The 26587-nt window shown below is 32.6% G+C and overlaps 1 protein-coding gene across 1 annotated transcript; it reads right to left on the reverse strand.

The window, feature by feature from the left end:
* Window positions 1-247: 247 nt before the first annotated feature.
* Window positions 248-26371, reverse strand: LOC143084305 (uncharacterized). Its single transcript, XM_076260717.1, has 12 exons — window positions 26325-26371; window positions 24560-24664; window positions 23154-23321; window positions 22240-22323; window positions 21147-21298; window positions 20464-20641; window positions 10468-10704; window positions 7447-7521; window positions 6436-6567; window positions 5348-5542; window positions 2006-2089; window positions 248-649 (listed from the first exon to the last, which is right to left on the reverse strand). Exons 2-12 carry the CDS (start codon window positions 24650-24652, stop codon window positions 248-250), a joined length of 1800 nt encoding a protein of 599 aa, XP_076116832.1. The 5' UTR covers window positions 24653-24664; window positions 26325-26371.
* Between the last annotated feature and the right edge of the window lie 216 nt (window positions 26372-26587).

The following is a 26587-nucleotide window of genomic DNA, read 5'->3' on the forward strand; positions in this document are numbered from 1 at the left end:
GCAACCCAATCACAAAACAAATCACCATTAGCTTACAACAATTGCATCAATTCAATAATATACAGTGACCTAATGTGTATTAACAAACAATGCTTTTAAAAGATACTCATTAAACATATGCAATAATAATGTGTTCCATGTATATATGCTCTAACGTGTCAACTACACATATAATGCAAGATAACTAACTTATTCGTTTCTTTTTTCCAGTATTTCTATATGTCAACACTTCAGTGATATCTTAGATTTAGTTGTCCGGCAATGTTAAACCTTTTTTAGCCAATTCGTCTTCTTTTTGTCTTCTTTTGTTGGTAGATGTATCAGGTTTGTTATCAATCGTGGCTTCAGTTTCCATCGATTTCATCATATGTAGTTCAATATTTTCTTCGGCGTTGTCCTGAACAATTGTGTTTGCTTTTTGGTGTTTATCTACTGTTCCTACTGAACTTTGCCTTTTGTTTCGTGATGATCCTTGTCCTTCTTTATCTCCATGTTTTCTTTCTTTCTTTACATTATCATTTACTATTGGTGTTTTGTCATCTTTTCTGATCTCAGCATCTTCCTCACTCGTTTTTATACTACGGTTCAATATTGTTGCCTCTTGCTTGAATCGTTTTGCATTCAATACAGTTGTTACAATACAGCAGATCTAAATAAAAGAGTGACCTGAACTATAATCATGTGTTCACCGCAACCTCAAAATTGAATCATGTAAGTTATATTTCTTTTTAATTAAAGGGTTAATATTAAACATCAGTACATGTTCCATTTAAATATTAAAGAGAGATTACCACATTGAATATCATTTGGCAAAATATTGCATCAAATGACTTTTTCTTTAAAACTGAGGATATATTTTAGGGATTACATTTGTAGTGTAACCATCAGTATAGCAGAACAACAGTACAATAAAGAAGGTTCTGAGTAATGTGAGCAACTAACCCGTCAAGTTTAATTATAACTTTTTGGAGAAAAAAAAATATTTGCCTTCCTGTCTAGAAAGCTCTATGACGAATCTCTTCTAGTAATGTTATTTTTTTCTTCATTGCATACGAGTACACAGATATACGTTTATATGTAATCAAAGAGCACCACGACTATATAAAAAGGAAAATACATTCGCGTGTTCTTTCAACATTTAATCCATTGTTTTGTGAATTACTTGTCAAATCTATACATTGATTATCTACATTTGCATCTGGTGCAGTAAAATTGGTACCTGTGTCGTAAGTATGATATCTATTCCTGCATTTAACTTGTTGATTTTGAATATTAGATTATATCTATGTTAACTGGAAAAAAATAAGGCAGGTGCAATGTGTATAAACGGAATTAATCTTCTAGGGATCCTGAAGTCATTCTATATAATAATTTTGATGTAATTTTTATTTATGTCTGTGTTTGTTAGTTTGGGGGTTCCTTTCTCCGAAAATCTATTTGTCGTACCGATGGTTTTTTTTTTCTTCCTTCCTTTGCTTACTTGATAACAGCATGATAACGAATGAAATTATTACAGTACATGTTTGCCTTTTAATCGCGTCCTTATATTCTTAATCATTTTCATAACCTGTTAAAAAAAGATATAAGCAACGGTGACAAGCGGAATCAAACTATACAATGTTCCAATGCTCGTAAATAGTACAATCGTCGGTAAAACGCAACTTTGTCTTGATACATGTATTGAAGATGAGTTAAGCAGATAAAGTATGTGTCATGCACTGCTCATAGTTCATTATGGTATTAAAGCAATTTATCGAAGCAGTAAAGTTAAAGGCATTTCATCGAAATTTTTACGGGCGCACGCGCTTTTCTTGATGTCATGTATTGAATAATGAGAATACTTTTCCGTGCTCATTCTTCTCTAGTTTGTCATCTCGACGTGTGGAAAAACAAACAGGACATAAATGAACATCAGCTAAAATCAGTCACCTAAAGCAACGCGTACTGTTTTTTCGTCATACATCATTTGTGTGGGTTTGCACATACAACATGTACAAATACTAACCTCAGCAAAAATGATGATCGCCATGAGTACATTGAAAATTAAGCTGTATACTCCTAATCTGTGTTTAACTGCATCATCACATGACTGAAAGACACAACACAAAACAGTACGATAATTCTGACTTATCATGTATGTGCATTTACATGTTAAGTTTTTTTCTTTTCTTAAAATAATGTACATGTATAAAGTAAATTTTAAAAAAGTTCACTGTTGATATTATTTTTTTTTTAAATTTAAAGTAAAATAATAGTTCATGATAAAGTATTTTTTTTTTTTAAATCATCACAAAAAGATTAAAACTGATAAGTGTTATCACGAAAAACACAATTTTAAATTGAATAATATGTAGACTGTAAAGCTTTATTTTGACGATATATCTTAAATAAAGGAATATAAACCAATCAAACAAGAATACGTGTGTAAGAGTATTTGAAGCCATTTAATTCATTTGACATCATGTCTGTTCTAAAATAATTATTGGACATTACAGCGTGACTAACACAAATGTCAGTTAGTTTAATAATCAGGTGTGAACTAGAACAAAGTTAACTGTTTTTGGCTGTTTGTCATATTTCAACCAATACTTGCATCTTATATATCCCAGTGAACTTGAAATTAAGAATACTACTGATACTAGAAGGACTGCTTCATATCTTGATATTTTCCTCAATATTGATACAGATGGACGACTTCACACGAAAATCTATGATAAACGGGACGATTTCAACTTCCCAATTATCAATTTCCCATTTCTCAGCATTAACATACCCTCTGCCCCTTCGTATGGTGTTAACATATCTCAATTAATACGTTATTTTCGTGCATGTTCACACTATACGCACTGCATATACAGGAGTGTGCTCCTAACGCAGAAACTACTCCAAAAAGTTATGAGGAGGACAGATTAAAAATGACACTACGTAAATTTTACGGACACCATCACGAATCGGTTGATCCATACGATGTATCTTTGTCCAAACTAACTATGGATATTTTTACCACGTGTTTGCTGAGTGTGAATTCGTATTGCTTTAAGACGTGGCACGGTACTTTTCCATCCCAAATTAATTTGTTGGGTTTTGATGTTGTGTTTGTTGTTGGATTTTGTCAAATGTATTAACGTTTGTAGATGTAAATCGTATTTTTTCTGTTGTATTTGTGTGTTTCCTTTAAAAATGTCCTGTACAAAGTCAGGAATATGGCCACTGTTTAATTATAGTTCGTTTCTGTGTGTGTTACATTTTAACGTTGCGTCGTTTGTTTTCTCTTATTTTTGAGTATAAATTCACATTGCGATAAGACGTGTCACGGTACTTGTCTATCACAAATTCATGTATTTGGTTTTGATGTTATATTTGTTATTCTCGTGGGATTTTGTCTGATGCTTGGTCCGTTTCTGCGTGTGTTACATTGTAGTGTTGTGTCGTTGTTGTCTTATATTTAATGCGTTTTCCTCAGTTTTAGTTTGTTATCCCGGTTTTGGTTTTTGTCCATAGATTTATGAGTTTGAACAGCTCTATATTACTATTGTTGCCTTTATTTGTGTTAGGGATAACTGCTCATCAATTTGGTAGATTTCATTTTGGATCAACGAAATTTACACAATACATTTGGTTTGCAGTTTGATCAGAAGAAACACACACAAAGCTAGATAGTATTATTAATTATCTAATTACTACTACCATTAAAATATTAATTAGTATTATAATTTTAACTGTTATTTATATAAGTTAAATAAGTCATACAAATCTAATCTTGAATTTCATCCAAATTCTTTCTTAATTTTCGGAACACGTTTTAGAGATTTAATTATGTGACGTCACTTTGGGCCTTGCATTGACTATGGCTAACAGGGCTGTGATTTTGTAATTTATTCGTGTTTATTCTATACGTAATCACCACTTCAGTCTAATTATGTATATCTATCATATAGTCCTTTTATAAAATTTACTGTTTGCAAAACTATGTATTATTCTTGATAATAATGATGTTTTTGTCCTAGGCGGGTAACCCTTACCTTACACTTTTTTTGGAACTATTGGTCCTCGGTGATCTTCAACTTTGTAATTGTAATGGCTTTCAAACTTTTTACATCTGAGCATAGTTTTGTGTGGACATAGCGCGCGTCTGGCGTATATAAATATTTCTTAACCTGTTACCTTTTGATTGCTATTATTCGTTTGTTTCTCTGACGTATATTTTCTCCAATTTATCAGTTTATTTATTGTAACTTTGTCGTGTAGTGTTGTCATTTCAATGTAATAATTAACAATTAAAGTGGAGGTTTGGAATGCCTTAAAACCAGGTTCAACCCTCCATTGTATTCATAAAATGCCCTGTACCAAGTCAGGAAAATGGCCATTGTTACATTATAGTTCGTTTCTGTGTGTGTTGCATTTCGGTGTTGTGACTCTGCTGTGTCGTAGTTCTCTTATATATGATACGTTTCCCACAGTTTTAGTTTTTAACCCGGATTTGTTTTTTCTCTATCGATTTATGAATTTTTAACAGCGGTTTACTACTGTTGGCTGTGTCGTATTCTTGTTTCATATGTATGTTAACACATTTTTGACTGTTGGATCACAATTGTTGACTCATTCGTCTGTTTGGGTGTCAGTATAACGGAACAATAAAGAACTGTCATACAAATGGGAGATTTATCTGGTAATAAAACTAGCTTAAAATACCATTACCTTCGGAAAATGCCTGTCCCAGCGACACTCATAAGTCTTTTATAGACAAAACGCGCGTCTAACGTACTAAACTTTCAATTATCGGAATACCAAGAATTTTTCATAACTTAGTACTTGATTTGGGAGTTTCTAATTTTTTTATTCGAGTCTCACTGGTAAGTATTGTGTAAACGAACATTTTAATGCGGTTATCTATGATGAGTTGTCTGTCAACCACTGGATCAATGCCAATAAATCAACTGTTGAGAAATCTTAGATTTTCGAAGACTAGCACTGAAGATTTTCTATCGCAGAAATATATACCTTAGCTGTATTTTTCATTACATTTTGGAATTCGGGCTCCTCATACTTTTGTTTTGCCTTTCATACCTATTCCTTTTATTTGAGCGTTACTGAAGGGTCTATTTTAGACCAAACGCGCGTCTTGCGTCGATGCCACTAATGTATGAGTTTACTCCCCAAGGGTATCACCAGCCCAGGAGTCAGCACTCTGTATTTGTCAAACAAACATTTAATCAAAATATCAAATGCTATATCAGATATAAAGAGATTTTGATGAGATAAATCAAGAGCGTTTGATAAGAGATATTATATTGATAACACCAAGAGACTATGTTATACACACAGGTTTGTATTCTATATTATTCACCTCTGAATGAAAGTAGCCTTCTTGCGTCAAAGAAACTTGCGTGCAGTTTCTATCTTCTTTGGTAGAATAGGGGAAGACATCTGTCTGGGATATACAACATTGTACTGGAATGAAATTATCAGATGGAAAGTTGTACCATGAGGTGTCATAAAAAAATGACATTGCATTCATTAACCCAACTCCACAGCACTCTGCCTATAAGGAGAAAAAAAAGATGTTACGTTGAAAATATTCTTACATATGAAATTTGTCAGTGGTATATAACAAGTAAAAATCTAAAAGATCTAACAAAATTTCTTGAAAAAACCAATAAAAAGAAACACTACAGACTTAAAATTACTTCAACTGGTGTTCAATTCAATATCGTATCAGCGTCTTTTATCTATAATATTTAGATTACGCTTTTCATTTTAATAAGTAAAATAAAAAAAATACTGAATTCCGAGGAAAATTCAAAACGGAAAGTGCCTTATCAAAAGCTGAAACACATCAAACACATGGTCATATTCCATGACTTGGTACAGGCATTTTCTTATGTAGAAAATGGTGGATGGAACCTGATTTATATATAGCTAAACCTATCACTTATATGCCAGTTGTAGCAAATTTCATTATATTGACAACGATGCGTTAACAAAACAAACAGACATAACAGGTAAAAATGTCAAAAATAGGTATTCAGCAGACAACATTGTGTTATAATCTTAATCACAATAAAACAAACAAATATGAAACAAAGATGCACAATATGGCATCTATGGTTAATCCACTCATATGAAATGGAAAGATTTTAAGTACTGGGACCGAACCCCTACCCTGATACAATGTAGGCACATAGTTAGGTTAACATTAAATCTGACATAGAATTGCGCGTTTGACTTACATCAGTTGATCAACATGTGAACCACACACAGGTCAATAGAAAAGATTGATGTCGTTCAAAGTATGAACAGGATATAGTCTAAAGTTCTTGTTGGCATATCCTCTGCAGAATCTAAATTAGATGTTTCCTTTTCCATAATGTAAATGTGAATGTATGTATTCGTAGTGTACTGAGAATTTGATTTCCCGTATTTATGATAGTATACCTGTACAAATAGCGTATTCCATGAAAGTGATAATTCAGAATCATAGTGTCCAGAATAGTCAGAATAGTGATAACCACTTGTACCAGAACTTGAAAATTGATTCATAAGTTCATCCCTTAGATCTGAAGATTCCTATAAGAAAAATTATTTTAGAATATACTCATATCAATTTGGTTGTTGTCAGTGTGCACTTTTATGTGAACTTTCCATTTCTGTGTAGAACCATTCCATCAGCGCCTACATCCGGAGTATATATCTGTCAATTGATACGATATTCCCGTGCATGTATATCCTATCATGATTTCCTTGATAAGGGGTTGCTGCTTGCAAGGGACCTATTGAAGTAAGAGTTCCAAACGGTGAAGTTGAAATCATCCCTTCGTAAATTTTACGAACGCCATCACGAGGTGGTTAAATGTTATAGAACTACCTTTTCACAGATCATATCGGATATATTTCTGATGTCGTAACTACAAACGACTTCCCTTTCCACCACTATTTACCGGGTTTGTAATAACATGAGCAACACGACGGGTGCCACATGTGGAGCGGGATAAGCTAACCCTTCAAGGGCACCTGAGATCAACCCAAGTTTTCGGTGGGGTTCGTGTTACTTACTCTTTAGTTTCTATGTTGTGTATGTGTACTTTTATTTGTCTTTTTTTCTTGTTTTGCCATTTTTGCATTTGTTTTCGATCTATGAGTTTGACTGACCCTCTGGTATCTTTCGTCCATCTTGCATGCGATTCAAACGACTTCAGCAAACAACAAATTGGAAACACATATATAATGAACGTGTCCATATGTGTCCACATTTCTATGTCATAACCAGTTAGAGTTTCCCTTATTGGTACTTGACTCAACAGTAAAAAAAAAAGTGTATTTTGTATAACCAGCTTAAAGTAATATGTGCTCTGATAACGCTTTTTAAAATAGCTGAAGAAAACTCTTAGATTTAGTCACATGATCAGATGTAAAGAATAAACGAATTATTTTAATTGATGGACTTACATTAATGATAAACGTCACCCATAATCCTTCTTGAATAATATTTGCAACTGCAACAAAACACAATAGCACAGCAGTCTAGTAATAGAAAAAGTATTGCAGTGTAAACGATGTACTAAACAACATCAATATATAAAAAAGGAGACACTTAATATAAGTATATGTATGTAGGTGTATACATACATATTGTTATATTATCTATCAGTATGATTATGATGATGTAAAATGCATCGTATCAATCTATTTTGATTTCACTAAAACAATACTTATAGTTACACAATTGAAAACATAATTTTTAAATTTCTACAAATGACGTAAGTAAACCTATTTAAAACAGTGACTGCATATATGTCATTCAAAGTAATAGTAATGAGCAACAAGCAAATGTTCATTTCTAATATTTCACAGGTAACAGGTACGACTGCGTAGAAATACATTCTCAATGGTAAACACTGTTAGATTTGAAAATATTTACAAATTTCAAGAGAAGGATGCAATCAAAATGATTAACTGTTTGAACGACAATATATTTATTGAGTTTTGAGGATTTATATTTCAACAGAGAGTCGGCAATCCAATTGGTACTCATTGTAAATTTATACTGGGCGATTCATTTTTGTTATTGCATGAAGCATAATTCATTCAGAACCTTCTAAAAGACAAACATAAAAAGCACCTTGCGAAATTCTTTAATTTTACTCTCATATATAATGATCATGTCCTATCACCGAATAAGCTATATTGAAGTCAGTACATATAATTGTGAACATGAAACTGGGGATACTCCTGACACTAGAAGGACTGCTTCATACCTTGATCTCTCCCTCTATATTCACACAGGTGGACGAATTCAAATAAATTTATAATAAACAATATTTCAACTTCAAAATTAATAATTTCCCATTTTTAGCAGTACTATACTCTTTGCCCATCTTATGGTGTTTGCATATCTGAGTTGATACGTAATGCTCGTGCATGTTTGCACTAAATATATAGTTTATATGAACTTCATATACAAGGGTGTGCTTCTTACGCAAACTGCTACAACAGAGTTATGAAGAGGAAAGATAAAAAAAAATGACACCAATACGATTTGTTGATCACTACGATTCGTTTGTGTCTAACCTTACTATCGACATTTTTTACTAAGTCTTATATTGTGGTTTACTATCATCTGGTATGCTTTACCATTGTGACCTTTTTTCCGAATATGAGTTACTCGTTGTTCTTCTACAATGTTTTTTTTGTGTTTTATATTGTTCTTTACTTCACCTTGTCTTACAGATCAATTATTTTTTCTATACGTATATAAAAATGATAATTAATCAGCTATTTCATGTACGTATGATATGCACATAATTTTGTTTATATACACAGTTTTGATTTAGAAAAAAACTCAATAAGGTGATAAAATACAAATTATAACACCATAAAAAACACAATTTCATTATAATCTTCTCAATAAAGTCAGAAAATACATCCAATAACTCGATTAAAAAGTTAAAAAAAAAAACTTATATGTGTCTACAATAAATCTGTTCTATAAAATTGAAAATGGAAATGGGGAATGTGTCAAAGAGACAACAACCCGACCATAGAAGAACAGACAACAGCAGAAGGTCACCAACAGGTCTTCAATGCAGCGAAAAATTCACGCACCCGGAGGCGTCCTTTAGCTTCTACATTTTTTAGAAATTTACATGCGATAATATGATTTTCACAAAAACATACGTCACGTTTTGTAGTGTGAATATATTGGTGGGACGCATATCTCAAACTCTATTTGGGGTGTTCTATAGAAAAATATAGTATACTGTCGTTAATTCGCGGGAGATGTCCGTTTTATTCTGTGGTTAACTATTACAAAATTTCTTAATTTTCTGTCCTGATGTTTTTTCAGATATTGATTTTTGACTTTCCATTTTTAATTTTCTTTGCAGAGCGCTAATTTTTTTATTTTACTTTTTCTACAATTGCTCCGCATTTTCTTTTGAAAACAGAACTTTCGTTACCTGAACAATTTTAAAATTGAACCTGTACATATCATGTAAATGTATCACTTTAATTTCTGATGAATATCTGTTCAGTCTCTGTTTTAATCACTTAACCTATGTGAATTTTGAAATTTTAAAATTATACAATCGTTATTCAAGTTTTAAGTATATAACTGTAATTATTGTTTAATCAAAAAACAAAGTGGCGAAAATTACCAGAGGGACAATTAAACCCTTTGATCGAAATAAACTGACATTGTCATTGCTAAAACAGAAAAAGACAACCGGACAAATAATAGTACAAAAGACACAACATAGAACACGACAGACTAAGCAACACGAATCCAACCCAGAACTGGAGTGATCTCAGGTGCTCCGTATGGTAAGCAGATCTTGTCCAAATTGGGCACGCGTCGTGTTGCTCATGTTATTACAAACCCGGTAAATAGTCTAATTCGGTAAGTCAAATTCGTGAAAAGGGAACGGGTTTGTAGTTACGACATAAGGAACATATTCAGTTAAATCAGAATGGATTGATAATATTCATTTTACATCATTATATTCATAATGGCATTAATGAAATAAAGCAGACCAAGGAAAATCGTAAGTGTACGTGTATAGTTATCAAATGTATTTGGCTTATCATTTAGTAGGCCAGACGCGCGTGTCGTCTACATACGACGCATCAGTGACGCTTAGATCAAAATAGCCAAACAAGCTAGTACAAAGACTAAAAGAATTTATGACCTAAAATTAAAAAAAGATTGTACATGCTCGAGTATTGATATTTCTTTTTATGTATACGATAGGACTTTTAACTGGCATCTCAATCGTCATGATCAAACCATATAGGTTAAGTCAATAATATTATTAGCCTTCTTCGAAATTGTAAATACAGCCTTCTAAGAAATTTATTTTTTTAACCTTGAGTTACGCCAATGATACACGAAATTCGCGGTTACTTAAAACATCGAAGGAAAATATTTGTTTTCAAATTATAAATTAAAGAGCATACATAATAAATACTTACGACAAAACTGAGGATTGACTTCCATTTTGGTATGGCCATGACAACGTATGAAAATATAACAACTGCTATTGATAGAGACGAAAAAGTTACAGTCACAATGGAAAACGTGTTGATAGCACTTGTGAAGGTATGATTGGAAATGTTTATTTCGGAGAATAATTCTTGAATATCTGAGTTTCCAAATACTTTGTCAAATCGTATGTTGATAGCAAGACAAAGCACCGCAAGGTTGAAAATCTGTAAATTGAAAAAATTAGTGAATTGCAAACGTGTGTAGTAATAATAACAGAGACCTTGTGCAATAACTTCCAAGTTCAGTTTAAAAGTGTTTTTCGGCAAGATTAATGAATTAGACATATCTAGTAAAAATAGCATTTTTTTACTTATTCAATATGTATTGTATGACATGAATTCATCTGTATAAATACAGCAGTACTATACCGATGTGCAAAACTCATAAATCGATTGACAAACACAAATCCTATTCATAAACCAAAACGAGGGAACCGTATTAAATACAAGAAAATAACGATACAACATTAAAATGTAACTCCCACAGAAACGAACTAAGCGTTAGACAAAATCCGTTGCGAATAACAAATATAACATCAAAACTAAATACATGAATTTGGGATAGAAAAGTACCGTGACACGTCTTAAAATAATGTGTATATGTTATGCCGACAACATAGAATATAATGAATATATAGTTTCTTTTTGTTGAGATTTAACGACGTTTTTGTCGATAACGTGACATATTGATGTGTATTTTAATCAACCTGTTAAATTGGTTTGTTGTATCAGCGAACTGTTTCGTATGTCTCCTTCCATTTTTTACCATATTCTATAGAATGTAGGTCAAAGAATACAGGTGTCTTTTATATGTCATAGAAAAGCAGTCAGATGACGCTTACACTGTCAGTTTATTTTTTTTTTATTTATGAGTTTGACTGTCCCTTTGGTATCTTTCGTACCTCTTTTACAAGAAAATACTTGTAATCAACTATAGATAGAATATATACTCAAAATACTCACAAACAGACATCCAAGAGATATAAATTGAACCAGTGTTATTTTGGACCTAAAATGTAAAGAATGCAGAGCACGATATTGAATTAAAAATTATGATGAAGACTATACAAATTTTTATTTTCAATTGGAATAATTGATTCATTCTTAAAATGATGTATTGCATGTAAGTGCATATTTATATTATTGAAAGCATGCCTCAACGACGTTGCAGGTTTTTTTTTTACGGAAAATAGATGATATGTGTTGTCTGCTACCCTATATATATGAATCAGAATCCTGTTTTCTTTTTATTAACTATTCATGCGTCTCACTAAACACATTTTTTAGATAAAAAAAGATACCATCGGCACAATAAAGTCCACCGTGCTTTTTTACAAATTTATCTTAAATTGATATGAAAATGTGTTGACTCTTATTAGAAGAAAAAAACATTAAAATTATAATATCACTACATTTCTCTCATATTTTACGAACTTTAATATAATATATGTAAGAAGTCTCAGGCTTTATTGTCGGAATCAAAAACAAAAATCCGTGTATTACCATTATTATCACATTGTATGAGATGTATATCGTTAATTGTTTCATGGTGAGGGTTTTTCCTAGGTTTTTAGTTTTCCGTCGATTTTTATAACTTTTCTTGCTTATTTTCTAACCTTTATATTTACACATTTTGCAAAGCAACCTCTTTTTTGAAATGATAAAACAACTGTAAGTAAATTGTGAACAAGGACGACTGTAACAGATTAATTGCAATACTCATATAAGAAGACCCTATATCAGTACTGAACGAATAACAATGAGATGAAGAACAACGATCAAGTTGTTGAAGTATTTTCTAAACTATGTTAAAAATAAATCTAGAGTTGTCTCTCTTTGTCTGTTAATTATAATTCACAAATACCAAAATTGAAAACTACAGACTTTCTGTATATTATACTCATTTGTGTAGAGGTTCCATCCTCTGTATTTCATTTACAACTTATACAAAAACAATCCTTTGAATTAAACATACATTTTATTACACCAACTTGTATTTACATTTTCATTACTAGAATATACATTTTTACTTTGTGGCATTACTTTGGCTACAGAGTATTCTATAATATTTTGTTGAGGCGCCAAGGTGACTACTGATTACCTATACACAATGGCTATCAGCTAACCTATGTTGACATAGTGTCATAAAACCCCTGGTAGTTAAACACGGTTACACCACCACCTACCATGGGGAGTGACCGGGGAAAACACTCGTATTACCAATGCTCCAGTTATTAGTGCCCCACCTGTTGGCAGGTGTAGGCCTCCCCTCTATAGGATGAGGTGGAGGAGGTCCAAGAGTCATACATCTGTAGACCCCACCGTTACCACTAACCACATTTTCCAAACCTGCAAATGTTAGAACTTGTCAGGCCAGAGCAAGGGCCGAGTGAAACAATCCCCCAATCACTACCAGTCTCCCTGGACCGCCACATGAGAGCCCAAGTCAGCTACCAAATCTGACATGGGTTCTCACCTCCACAAAATTTTCCGATTATGGAATCTTTGAAAAAGTTGATTTTATTGTGCGTAGGAAAGACTCAACCCCCCCCCTTTTTGTGTATTATTGAAGAAAATCTGATTTCCAGTTTGTGAAAAATGAGTTCCATCTGTTCTGTATAAAGACACTTCACTTGCCCTAATGTTCTCATGTAATATAGCTTTACCCCCGTTTTCTATAACAAAGTTTTTGACCACTAAAAATTACTCCTTTCTGTTCTGTTCTATTATTGCACCCGCATTCAAAGGTGCAAAATGCCAGTATCGCACTGTAGCATTGAAGACCATATTATAATAACCTTTTTAAATAAAGCCTGGTAACCTAGGGTAGACTATTTTACATTTTCAATTAAACCCTTCCCTGTCAATTCTAAATCTGTCAAATCATTAGCTCCACAGTGAATAATGATAAAATGAGGGAGGGAGTCCAAATCTTAAAGAGACTATAGAGACAATAACAAGTGGTAACAAGGAGTTATCGTTCATAAACTCGGAACAGTAACTTATCAAGTCCAAGTTGGAGATTTAGTATGGAAGAAACATATTGATCAGATTCGTGAATTCGTACCGCAGGAAAACAAAGACATACAAAACATACTTGAAATTCCAACATCTGATATCGACACTGTATTCATTACAGTACCAACATGAAATTCAAACCGCGATACCGAAAACTCTGAAAATAACAATGAATCCGAACAAACTAAAATAACCGAAAATAAAACAGTTGAAAATGCTAATGAGAATATCGTTACGAACCGCACAGAAAGTGTAAGAAAGGCACCAGAGAGACTTATTGAAAACATGTGACTGTAAATATTTGTGATTAAGTTAGTGTAGTGATATATCTGTAGGTTTAGGATTTCATAATTGAACATTTAATATATAGTCAGTAATGCTTGTATCTATTTAGTTCAATATTGAGTTTATTACTTTCATTCACTAGAGATTAATCTTGTTTATCTTGATCTTATAAATTAAAAGGGGAAAGATTGTTATGTTTACATTATACGTTATCACTATTATAGTTTAATTGGCTTATAATTAATACTGACAGTTAGGAATTTATAATCATCAAATTAGCGGGTGTTGTGTATTTGGTCTATAACCCTATGATTGCACTGACACACTGTTTTGTACTGTGGGAGATGTGATGTGTAATAGCCAATATTCACCGTGTATATTTCCCCAAGATAAATTTGGATTTTTTTCTATTTATAGCCTTAATTGCTCGTCATAGGTGGCCCAGTTTTCTGACCTCGTTGTCGCTAATCTTATATCGCGCATATGTTTTAACAATACCTGTGCCCGTGTACTGTATTTCTCAATGTAGACACTCATAAAAACCATGAATGCTGAAGTCCATTCATTTATTGACAAATAAACACTCGACGATCTTTTTTCAATGCAAATTTTCCCCCTTTTTAATTTCAAATCGCCCTCGTCTACCTCTTCCATTGCCTTTTGCGTTCTCAAAAGAGAATGAAGCTCAATAAACTTTCCCTACCAAATGTTTTCCTTAATTTTAAAAGGCACGTGTTCCCCAACTGTGTCATGAATGCTAGATTCTTGTGACGAAGTGAAATCAATGGAATTATTTGCAATTTCAAAGTTTTGGTGTAACGGGTCGTGCCTTAAAGGGAAATCACACTATTTAAACTACTAATAATAATTCATTAAATTTTGCATGTAGACAGATCATACTTATTTCAATATTTTAGGCGAAAAAAAAATGGGGTCACCGATGTTGTTTTCGAGATATGACGTCATCAAAAAGTAAAGAATTGCGTTATACCGTAATATAGAAATAGCGCTCAAAAATGCTAAAAGAAGGCAAAATTATTGAAAAACGATGTTTAACTGGTTTAACTAAAACAGTCAATTGTAACTTATATCTTATACACATTTATTTTTCTCAGTTTCCTTATTTTTTAAAGCCTTTTTACATTTCCCTCCATTTTAATTTTTAATTGCCGTTTATTATAGATTTTTCTTGAAATAAAAAAAATCTACTAATTTTTTTTCCTTCAAACTTCTGCATTAGTTGCAGCTTAAGGGGAGATTTTAAAAGCATTAATAAAAAAGGGGGGGTCACCGATGTTTTAAATCCGCTACAGTGGAAATAATCTTATTATCAATTTTTGGCGGGAATTATAACTTTTTTCTCTTAACGTTATATAGAACGACGTTGCTAGCATAGCAGCATTTCTTGCAATGCTTGGAACTATTGGGTTAAACCTTTTTTCTAAAAAAAATATATATATATTTTTTTTTTTATATAGGTATTTTGATTATTCATTATTAAACATACAGTAACAGTTTATTAAAAAGTAATTGTCAAAGTTGGAGTCATCTAAATTTTTTAATTGCATTTGTTGAATAGGAAAAACTAATGTGTGCCTCATGCCGTATTAAATAATTAATTTACGGCTTGCAGATTTAGAATCTTCTACTTCGGAAGATTGAGGGTATCTGGGCTGAAAAGTAACACGTTCCATTTAGACTACAAACAGAATAAATTCACTAACTTGTCCATAGCACCGGGAAGATAAAACCCGAAATGCCGTGTTTAAAAAGCCACAAACTCGACACTTTAAAAAACAGCCCACAATGACACCGTTTTCGGAAGAAATTTAAAATTGGCTAACATTTCTGTTATTACACAACGCTCCATAATCGACACAAATTAAGTTCGAGTTCCAGTTAAATTTTGAGTGGAAGTTCAAGTTTTATTTTGATTTCGAATATTTTTTCCAGTAAGATTTCTAGTTTAAGCTCGAGTTACACTTAGAAACTTCTTTAGTTATACTGTTAGATAGAGTAAAAATTCTGGTAAGAGTTTAAATTTTGAGATCCGATGAAATTAAGAGTAAGAATGTGGTTTCTATTTTCTGTTGGTGCACCTCTTTTTGTTTGAATGTATATTCTTTTATCACATTTATCTTTCATTGTGGTAAATGCACCTGTTTTTGCCAATACTGATTAATGAGGGGGGCAGGACCTTTTTCGGATCAAGTGTTTTTAAGCTCGGGATTTCGGGATTGACCCTTTCGGGATCCGGGATTTCTTTTTTCGATGTTCGGGATGTCAGGATTTTTTTTTTAAATTCTGGACCTCGGGATTTCATGTTTTTATTCTAATATGACATCCTTATTACGCTTTGTGAACAAAGCCGTGTTCTAATGAGCACAAAATATTTTTGACACATGCGCACGAATTTACTGTGTATATTAACGTTATTTCCATCGTTATCCTTTAAAATATATACATTTAAGCAGCTAACATAAACTTTTATTATATATTTTTTATAAAACAACATATATTTACCCTGCTTGTAATTTTTAAACTTATCAAATATGAAATGTAATGCACAGACTCCTCGGGGAGGAAATGGGAAAAGCCAAACATTTTTACGGTATTTTCGTACGCTTCGACCTATAAAAATACTGTATTTGTCCTATTAGAATCGAAATAATTCCTTCATGTCATGCTCTATGCTCATTTTAACATGGGTAGGCATTATATTTGACCACATTTTACACCTCGCTAACGCTCAGTGTAAAATATCGACAAATATAATGCCTACCCATGTTAAAATGAGCATAGAGCATGACATGAAGGAATTATTTCTTAATTTTAAGCCCGGGATTTCGGAATCAGGACTCTTCTGGCCTCCCCCACCCCCCATCATTAATGATAGTTAATTTGAAAATAATTAATTGAATTTGTGTGCCAATAATTAAACACTCTCTGCTATACCATGTTGGCTATTTTTGTTTAAAGAACCAAAGAATAAAGAGTAAAAAAACTGGATGTCCTTTTCAGTCACGGTCTCCGACAATATCCCTTAATCACTGTCGACAGTGATCACATTGAGTGATCTAAACTCGAACCTACATCTGAACTTTTATTACTATTTTTTTTATTTTTTTTACAATTGTTTTCTTGATTTTTGCAAAACTTTCAGTGGCAAATATTACATGAACATCAGCACAAAACATTTGTCTATATGAGTGGAATATTCTTTCACCAGACGGACCATTAATGTGTTTGTTAGTTCAGCAGTACTCTGTGAGACATGTATACATCTCTACATAAATACATGTGTGTGTGTGTGTGTGTGTGTTGGTGTGTGTGTGTGTGTTAAATATTTCTCTTGTTGGAGACTTGTAAAGCCAAATGTATAGTACGTGTTGAATTATTATACGCCCGGTTACGGGACGTATTATGGTATACTTCTGTCTGTCCGTCGTCAACCTGTCGAACATTGTTTATATCTATTGACGTGAGCTCCCTTTCTTTTTTTTTTATAAATTTTGATTTTACGTTTTCGAGTTATAGGGTTTTATCCATTAAAAAGGGTGGATTTTCCAGTTTTCGGACAATTATAACTCAATATCGCTTTCATCAATTTTCATACAACTTTGATAAATTGTTTATATCTGTTGATGTAAATACCCTTTTGATTTTCATAAATTTCTAATATGACATTGAGAAGTAATGAATCTTTCTTAAATTGTACCACAAGGTTCCATATCACAAATGAAAGGCTGAAATTGATTTAAAGGGTACATGTAATTGCTCAAAACGTTCAGGAATTAGGAGCAACAAACAAGCATTTTACTAAAATTACTATTTTACAATAACTTGTGTTTAAGTGTATGGATCTATCTAAAATTGTACTACAAGGTTCCATACCACACAGGGAATGCTGGGATTGAGTTTGGTGGTCGGCCAGTAATTACTCCAAAAGGGGAGGGGGTGGCGTTTTATTTTATTTTTTTGCAAATTTTTCGAAATATCCCAAAAAGAAATCTCTAGTTGCACAGTATTGCACAATTGATTTTTAATACCTTTGACCACATTTATTTTGTGTCAGAAACCTATATTATGTCAAAAATTTTATCACAATCCAAATTTAGACCGTATCAATCTTTAATATTGTATCCAAACTTGCCCAAACTGTTCAGGGTTCAGAGGCGTTAGATATCAAAGGAACATTTGGGAAAGATGGACGACACTTAACCGATATTATCAAGATGCTTGATTTCTTAATTGACAACATATTTGTAACGTTCGAAGGACGTGTTTTTCAACAGACTATCGGCATCCCAATGGAAACAAACTGTGCCCCTCTACTTGCCGACTTGTTTCTTTATTATTATGAGGGTGACTTCATGCAGGAACTTCTTAGGAAGAAAGATAAGAAGTTAGCAATATCTGAAACCGATATTATCAAGATGCTTGATTTCTTGATTGACAACATATTTGTAACGTTCGAAGGACGTGTTTTTCAACAGACTATCGGCATCCCAATGGGAACAAACTGTGCCCCTCTACTTGCCGACTTGTTTCTTTATTATTATGAGGCTGACTTCATGCAGGAACTTCTTAGGAAGAAAGATAAGAAGTTAGCAATATCCTTTAACTCTACTTTCCGCTATATAGATGACGTTCTTTCACTAAACAATTCAAAATTTGGTGACTATGTGGAACGCATCTATCCCATCGAATTGGAGATAAAGGATACTACAGATACAGTTAAGTCGGCTTCATATCTTGACTTACATCTAGAAATTGACAATGAGGGTAGGTTGAAAACAAAACTTTACGACAAAAGAGATGATTTCAGCTTTCCAATTGTGAACTTTCCATTTCTAAGTAGCAACATTCCAGCAGCACCTGAATACGGGGTATATATCTCCCAATTGATACGATATTCCCGTGCTTGCATTTCCTATCATGATTTTCTTGATAGAGGGTTATTGCTCACAAGGAAGCTTTTAAACCAAGAGTTCCAAATGGTGAAGTTGAAATCATCCCTTCGTAAATTTTACGGACGCCATCACGAGTTGGTTGACCGTTATGGAATAACCGTTTCACAAATGATATCGGATATGTTCCTTACGTCGTAACTACAATCCCCTTCCCTTTCATGAATGTGACCTACAGAATTAGACTATTTACCGGATTTGTAATCACATAAGCAACACGACGGGTGCCACATGTGGAGCAGGATCTGCTTACCCTTCCGGAGCACCTGAGATCACCCCTAGTTTTTGGTGGGGTTCGTGTTGTTTATTCTTTAGTTTTCTATGTTGTGTCGTGTGTGCTATTGTTTTTCTGTTTGTCTTTTTCATTTTTAGCCATGGCGTTGTCAGTTTGTTTTAGATTTATGAGTTTGACTGTCCCTTTGGTATCTTTCGTCCCTCTTTTAGATCATTTCTGTCGTCACATGTGAAATAAATAACGATTTTAAATAGGACTTCACACATTTACGTCCAGTGTCAAGTTTAATGCATATTCAGAACTAGATTAGAACATATGAATTTGACTCTGCTTTGTAAAAATCCGACAGTCGGAGCCGGATAAATTCTTATATGAAATGAGATGTTTAATGAATTATTGATACATGTAGTATAGAAGACCATAATAGTTAAGACGTTGAATGCATGCGATATGAGAAAACTGTATTTTGAAACTCATTGTTCTTATTTACAACCCTCTTTTGAACAGAAAACTACAGATTCCGATAGCTATACGCTAACATGCTGGTACTCTTGGTCTATTTGTACCCCCCCACCCCCCCCCCCCCCCAAAAAAAAAAATACGCTGAACCCTACATACCGCATCGCGGCGATACGCTGCCAAAGTTGTGCCATTTCATCATGACCACTTTCGGCAATTTTTTTTGCCATACATTTTGTTCATTTCGAGTAGCATTTTAATTTTTGCACTTAAGGTCAAGATGAGTCCATAATATTTTTGGAAATTTAGAATTCAATTAGATATTGAACATATACATTAGAAAATTTAAAAAAAAATATCTGTCACCGACTTCGTTATCGAAAAAAAGGGCCGGAGGGGGTACTAAGTTACATTGAATATGCTATGAAATTCCAACGTTCTTAGTGTTGATTATGCATGATGATTATGTGTTTTGTATTGGTAGATCCTTTTTATCATAATGGTCTGGATAGTGGGTCATTCATTTATTAATGTTTATTTTGTGTTTCCAATATTTTTTATTCTCTATATTTTAGCACGTCATCATTCAATCTTTTTTTTTTGCCTTTTATTCTGCAGTATTTGCCCATTATTTTGTATTCCGCAGGTAAACCCCAATACAATCTAGAAACTCGCTAGTACAACATATCAGTTGTAAAAAATATGATATGTCCATTATCATTTCTCCTGCTTTAGTGGAACATCCCTTCGAGCGTTCGCTTTTTCATAAGTTAGCAACCTTTACGGCAGAATCGAAAACGGCGACGTCATAATACAGTTACGACACGATGGCCGCGCCGAGAGCGATGCGTATAAACAATAGTGTGGTTTCCCTTTAAAGCGGGGAACGCTCGTGCATTCTCCTCCGACTGAGAAATCAGTAGTTTCCACCGGTCCTCCTGCCACCACGTGTCCGACCCCTTGTGTTTTCTTGTCAGTTCTTTTCCGGCCAGCTCCGTCCTTCTTTTTGGGGATTTCTTCGTTCTGCCCTCTCTGCCCTCTTTGTCCTCCTGTCCTGCTAACCGCTCTACTCTTCTTTCCCATGGCCGTTGGTGGAGATCTTAGGCATTTCTCTTGTTTGGCATCTTCTCTTTTTCTTTTTAAAAGTTTAACTAATTTGTGTAACACCTGCTTTCTAGTCGACAGCAAATTAACAAGTGCCCGATACGGGAATTCCAAAATTCTAATTCAAGCTGATACGGGAATTCCAAAATTATGATTCAAGCTGCGAGCGCCCTCTATGACCATGCCGAATATGGCAATGAGCTACAGGCTGCAACACCCACGCACCCAAACAAATATTTGATTGAATACAACCAGATTATTGAAAATATATTTTTTTTATAATCTCTATTAAATTAGTCTTGTAAGAGTGATATGACGCAGCCAAGGATATTTAACTGCTTAAACTTTTGAAGTTCACCAGTAGTATACATGTATGAAGATCATACTTGTTTTCTTTATTCTGTTAAAACTCCTGAGAAATAATATGTTAACTGATACATTTTGTACGACTTGTTCTACATTTGTTATGTTGCAAATACATATTGCACCATATACTGGAAAAAAATGGACGATTGTTTTAATTTTTGTTTTCTTACCTTTTACAGTTACTAACACAGAATAATTTTACTCCTCTAAAGATCTTCCTGAATAGTATAGACTTTGAATTCAATGCTTCTAATGATTTTTCAGTTCTCTCTGTCAACATTATAACTGAATATTCTTTGTTAACAAAGATGATACCAATAATCTGTTGTGAAATAAAACACAATGGATGAATTTGCACCAAAATATACTAGAAGTTCAAGGGAAAAAAGTAAATATAAAAAACAAGATTTGGTATGATTGCCAATAAGACAACTCTCCACAAGAGACCAAATTGAACAGAATTTAATAACTAAAGGTCGCCGTACGACCTTCAACAATGATCAAAGCCCATACTGCATTGTTTTAAAAGACCCCGAAAAGACAAATGTAAAACAATTTAAACGAAAAAACTAACGGCCTTATTTATGTAAAAAAAAGTTAATGAAAAACAAGTATGTAACATAACGACAACCACTGGATTACAGGCTCCTGACTTGGGACAGACACATACATACAGAATGTTGCAGGGTTAAACATATAAACGGGATCCCAACCCTCCTTCTTTCCTTGAACAGTGGTGTAATAGTAAAACTTAAGAACGAGCTATAAAAATCAGTTGACATGCACATAGATACAGACTGAGGCGGGGTTTAATCATTTTTACAACGATTGAAACTTATTCTTTACAAGTTTATTAAAAGAGTCCATTTCCGGTTCCTTTTAAATTGATACTTTACGTAAGAACTAAAAGTATTAAACCGATTTAAAGAACTGTATGTAGCATTTCTAGTGAACTGCTTATACATGTATGCATATATGTATAGAAGATGTCTTCAAATATTTTTCAATTTCATTAATTCATTTTATAAAAAAAAACATTTTATTAGTATGTTTTTTCAAAATGTCTTCGGTTGTTTGTTTTTATATATCTAGTTTCATGTCTTTTTCATTCCTGTATCGTGTTATAGTTTTCTTCTGCTTATATAGTCTTTGATCTTGAATGGTGTTTTGAATCAAAGATAACCAGTAAGTGTATGATAATATCTATTCAACTACATTGAATTACATATTCAAATATTTTTATAGCACGTTATAATGATATACCTCTAAAACAATTTGCAGGAACGCAAACGCAAGAAACCAACCAACAAACATTCTAGTCTTGAACAAAATTGCATCTGCACATGTCTGAAAGATATTGATTAATTATGTTAAATGCGTGTGATTTACAAAATACAAGGTACTAAGAACACAAAAAAAAGCAAACAACAACATTATTAGAATGGGTAATTTTTGACCAGAAAAGAGAATATATTATAGACAAAAAAATGTAATGTTTTATCCTGACATATATTTTGTTTTAATTAAACTATTCAGCTTTAATGTGTGTTTAGATTAGGTCCTGTTTTGTTATGCTTTGCTTTCAACTTTTTTATATTCAAATTGGTTTTTACCTAGTTGGTCTCGCGAGCACCTGATTTAGACTTCCATGTCTTTTGACAGATTGGTGAGGTATATTATTATATAGTTGAATGCAATTTTTCAATAAAAAAAAAGAAGAGTATCTTACTGCATATTTGAAAAAACTTCAAAATACAGTTAAATTCTCATTCCTTATGTCAAGTTCAAGAAACACCCGTTCTGAAAAAGCTTTGCTCTTATATAGAAAAAGAAACACTTGTGTTTGTACTCCTGGCTTGTAACTTATAGAACCTCTCTCACTTGTTTTGTGCATATTGCAAATATTGTTGTATTTGTTATCTCTATAACGATGTAATATATATTATATGTTATATTTACATTCACTCATGGCTAGTTCTGAAACATGTTTGTTCGCACTGAAATCAAATCATATACGTCTGTACTCAGGAAAATGAATTTGACTACTGAACTTATTAAAATTCTGTTAAGACCAGTAAGCTACGTTTGTTTTAATTTCATATAACACGGTTAGATAATGATTCCATCAACAGATTAGGAATAACCTAGTAAACTATCGTTATCTTTTTGAAACTTACTTCTGTTTTGTATCCACCACATCCCCCAAAATAATTATCTAATAGTTCAGAGGCATGAGTTGAACTTGTATTTGAATCCAGTATACTGGGATGAGCATTTTTACAACAGAATTCTTTTCCCTTTGTGTCATATGTGTCATTGTAATAATTAACGCCACAACACTGCAACTGAAAACATCGGAAGAATACTTTATGTTCATAAAGGAAAATTCTCACGATGGCGAGTTATGAACTAAGTATTGTTTTGTAGTGCTAAATTATTGTTTGTTTTTGTTCTAATTGAGATTGTGACACAGTGATGACTGCCGTACCCATTTTTTGACAATCTTACCTATTATGTCTGTTTTGTTCATGCATTGTTGCAAATATAGTGGCATTTAATGCGACTGTCATACAAGTGATAGGTTTAGCACTGTAAAACCAGGTTCAATCCACCACTTTCTTCATGTGAAAATGCATGTACCAAGTCCGGGATATGACAGTTATCGTCCGTTTGTTTGATGCGTTTTGTCATTTGATTTTACCATTCGATTAGGGACTTTCCGTTTTGAATTTTCGTCGGAGTTCAGTATTTTTGGTGATTTTACTTTTTTGTATCAACTGGTAATATTTGGGTACTGTGCGATACTTTATTCTATCTGCGTAAGCTTCGTCAATAATTCATTTTTTTTATTTATTTCAATTTTTTATTAGCAATTCTGTTTTCATGTTTTCTATAGCCTTTAATTAACTTCTTGAATGATTGAAGCTAACCTTTTGAGTTTTTATTAAATATACATGAATAATGACAACTGAAAACATATGCATTTCTTATGTTTTTCAATGTATTTTTTTTTTTTTTGTAATTGTAATTGTTCTTAATACTGGTGTTTCGTTATAAGAGTTTTTCCTTTTAAAATGATTGCTACATGTATGCTAGCAATTGAATCAAGGGTTATAAATAGTGGAATTTAAGTACTGTAAGTACAATTTTGTTGATTGTTGTGTAATATGTGTCAAAGATTACATATATTATCTTTCTAATTGTCTCCATTTTTAACTTTAAAAAAGGGAAGATATCGTTTTTTACCAAATGTAACACACGAAATGAAGTATAAGATGGATGAAACTTGTGGTACTACCCTCCCTGTGCATTTCCTGTGATTATTTTAGGTCTGTATGAACTCGCGTATTCCTAAATCATTATTTCCTGCGTTTGTGCTGAGAACTGTTGTTTTTTTCATTTCGTCATGTTTGTCTTTTTTATATGACTCATTTTCTATTTTTCCCTTTAGGTCTTCACTTTCTTAAAGAAGAAATGAGTGTGCATTTGATATCTTATTATAATTATTTAGCTCTTTCAATTTTTTCAAAACACAGTTACGGCGAACACTTTATTTGCACATTTACGGTAGCATTTAACTTACTGTCATAATCATGTTGTTCCATTTTTCAGTAATTGTATTTCCTTTGTCTTTATAAAAATAGCCTGACTGTTGTAACTCTAACTGAAATTTCATATCACTATTTATCTAAAAAGCAATTTAATTTTCAATGTTAATGACATATTTTTGCATTATAATACTTTCTATAAATGTTTCAAATGTATATCGCCCATTCTAGTTTCTCTATATATTGGGTTCTTGTGATTTCTTTATTTCTTTTGTCGTGTGGTATATTCCAATTTGATCAAATAATTTAGAAAATAGATCAACTACTGTCGATTCTTTCTTATTTTTAGAAGAAAAATCGGTATACTTCTGTCGCTTCTTATTTACATACAGTCCATAGATTAAACATTTTTAGTTGAAATCAAAATATTATAAAACAGGACTTATCTACAACATGTACCAATAGTCACCGGCTTTTTATCAATTAGTCCGTACCAAAGAACAATAATTCAATTATATGCTTGTACAAATTATACTCTGTTTGATAATTGGAATATAATTATCATGTATACATGGTATAAGTGTCAGCGGCTCAAAGAAAATTCAAAGGATATCTATATATGCATAAATGTATTCTATATAACCACTGGGTCGCAATCCATGCCACTACTTTTAATTCCCCGAGGGTATCACCAGCCCAGTAGTCATCACTTCTGTGTTGACATGAATTATCATTGAAATTGTCACACTTATAAATTAAGTGTTTACAAAACTTGGAATTTTTTAAATACTAAGGTTTTTTTACCGCAAGAACATATAAATAAAGGCAACAGTAGTATACCGCTGTTCAAAACTCATAAATCCATGGACAAAAACCAAATCGGGGTAACAAACTAAAACCGAGGGAAACGCATTAAATATAAGAGGAGAACAACGACACAACATTAAAATGTAACACACATAAACAAAATCCAACGAGAATAACAAATATAACATATATATATAACATCAAAACCAAATACATGAATTTGGGATAGACAAGTACCGTGACACGTCTTATCGCAATGTGAATTTACACTCAAAAAAAAGAGAAAACAAACGACACAACGTTATAATAAATACACACAGAAACGAACTATAATATAACAATGGCCATATTCCTGACCGTAGCTGTATTTTGCATAATTTTAAGGAATATTTGGTCTTTAATGCTCTTCAATTTCGTACTTATTTGGCCTTTTGAATTTTGTTTTATTCGAGCGTCACTGATGAGTGTTTTGTCGACAAAAAGCGAGTCTGGCGCAAATACAAACTTTCGATCCTGGTATCTATGATGAGTTAATTTATAAAAAGCAAGTGTATATGAAATATTTACAGTTTATCAAGGTATAGTTTTCGTTGCAGGAGTTCGTTATTTTGTTCACCCACCATTCCACTCAATTTGGAGTCGATTATGTTTAATGTTTGTATACAAAGTTTGTAGATATATTTTCATAGTGTATACTTTTCTATTATTGAATTGGTAATGCATGTCAGATTTTATGTGAAGGACTTTAATTTGAATAATATTAAATGTATTTAATATAAAAGGATGCTATATCTTTTTTGGAACCTCGTGTTACTTTTCACCCCTCTTGGGCTGTCACTTTCGAAACTCCAAAAGAGTGATTGCTTAATTTTGGTTTCACTATTTGTAGTTTATTTTGATATCAATCGGTTAAATGACTATAGTCTTTAAATGAAAAATATATTTGTCATACAATTTTACGATCAAACAGTTTGGCAAAAATTAAGTGCATACCTTTCTAATGAAAACTATCCATAGTATAACTGCAATGAATCTTGGTATATGTATGTAACAAACTTCAGTTAATTATTTATATGATTTATTTTACACCTAGGACTATATTTTATGTTATCTCTTATTTTCACTAACACCGGTAATCTAGTCAAGCAGACCTTGTTTATCACGTGATTACGCACCTATTGAAATTTAACAGGTGAGTCTCAAATCAGTCGGCACATGATCATTGAGAGTAGCACACGTTTGTGCAGTTGGGTTTG

Source organism: Mytilus galloprovincialis, chromosome 7 (genome assembly GCF_965363235.1).
Source record: "Mytilus galloprovincialis chromosome 7, xbMytGall1.hap1.1, whole genome shotgun sequence".
Classification (NCBI taxonomy): Eukaryota; Metazoa; Mollusca; class Bivalvia; order Mytilida; family Mytilidae; genus Mytilus; species Mytilus galloprovincialis.

Coding starts and splice junctions, on each gene's coding strand:
- LOC143084305 (XM_076260717.1), bottom strand. CDS start 24,652: ATGAAATTTCAGTTAGAGTTACAACAGTCAGGCTATTTTTATAAAGAC. Junction 22,324..23,153: donor GTGGTGGATACAAAACAGAA/GTAAGTTTCAAA, acceptor AATATCTTTCAG/ACATGTGCAGATGCAATTTT. Junction 650..2,005: donor CGATCATCATTTTTGCTGAG/GTTAGTATTTGT, acceptor TCTTTTATTTAG/ATCTGCTGTATTGTAACAAC.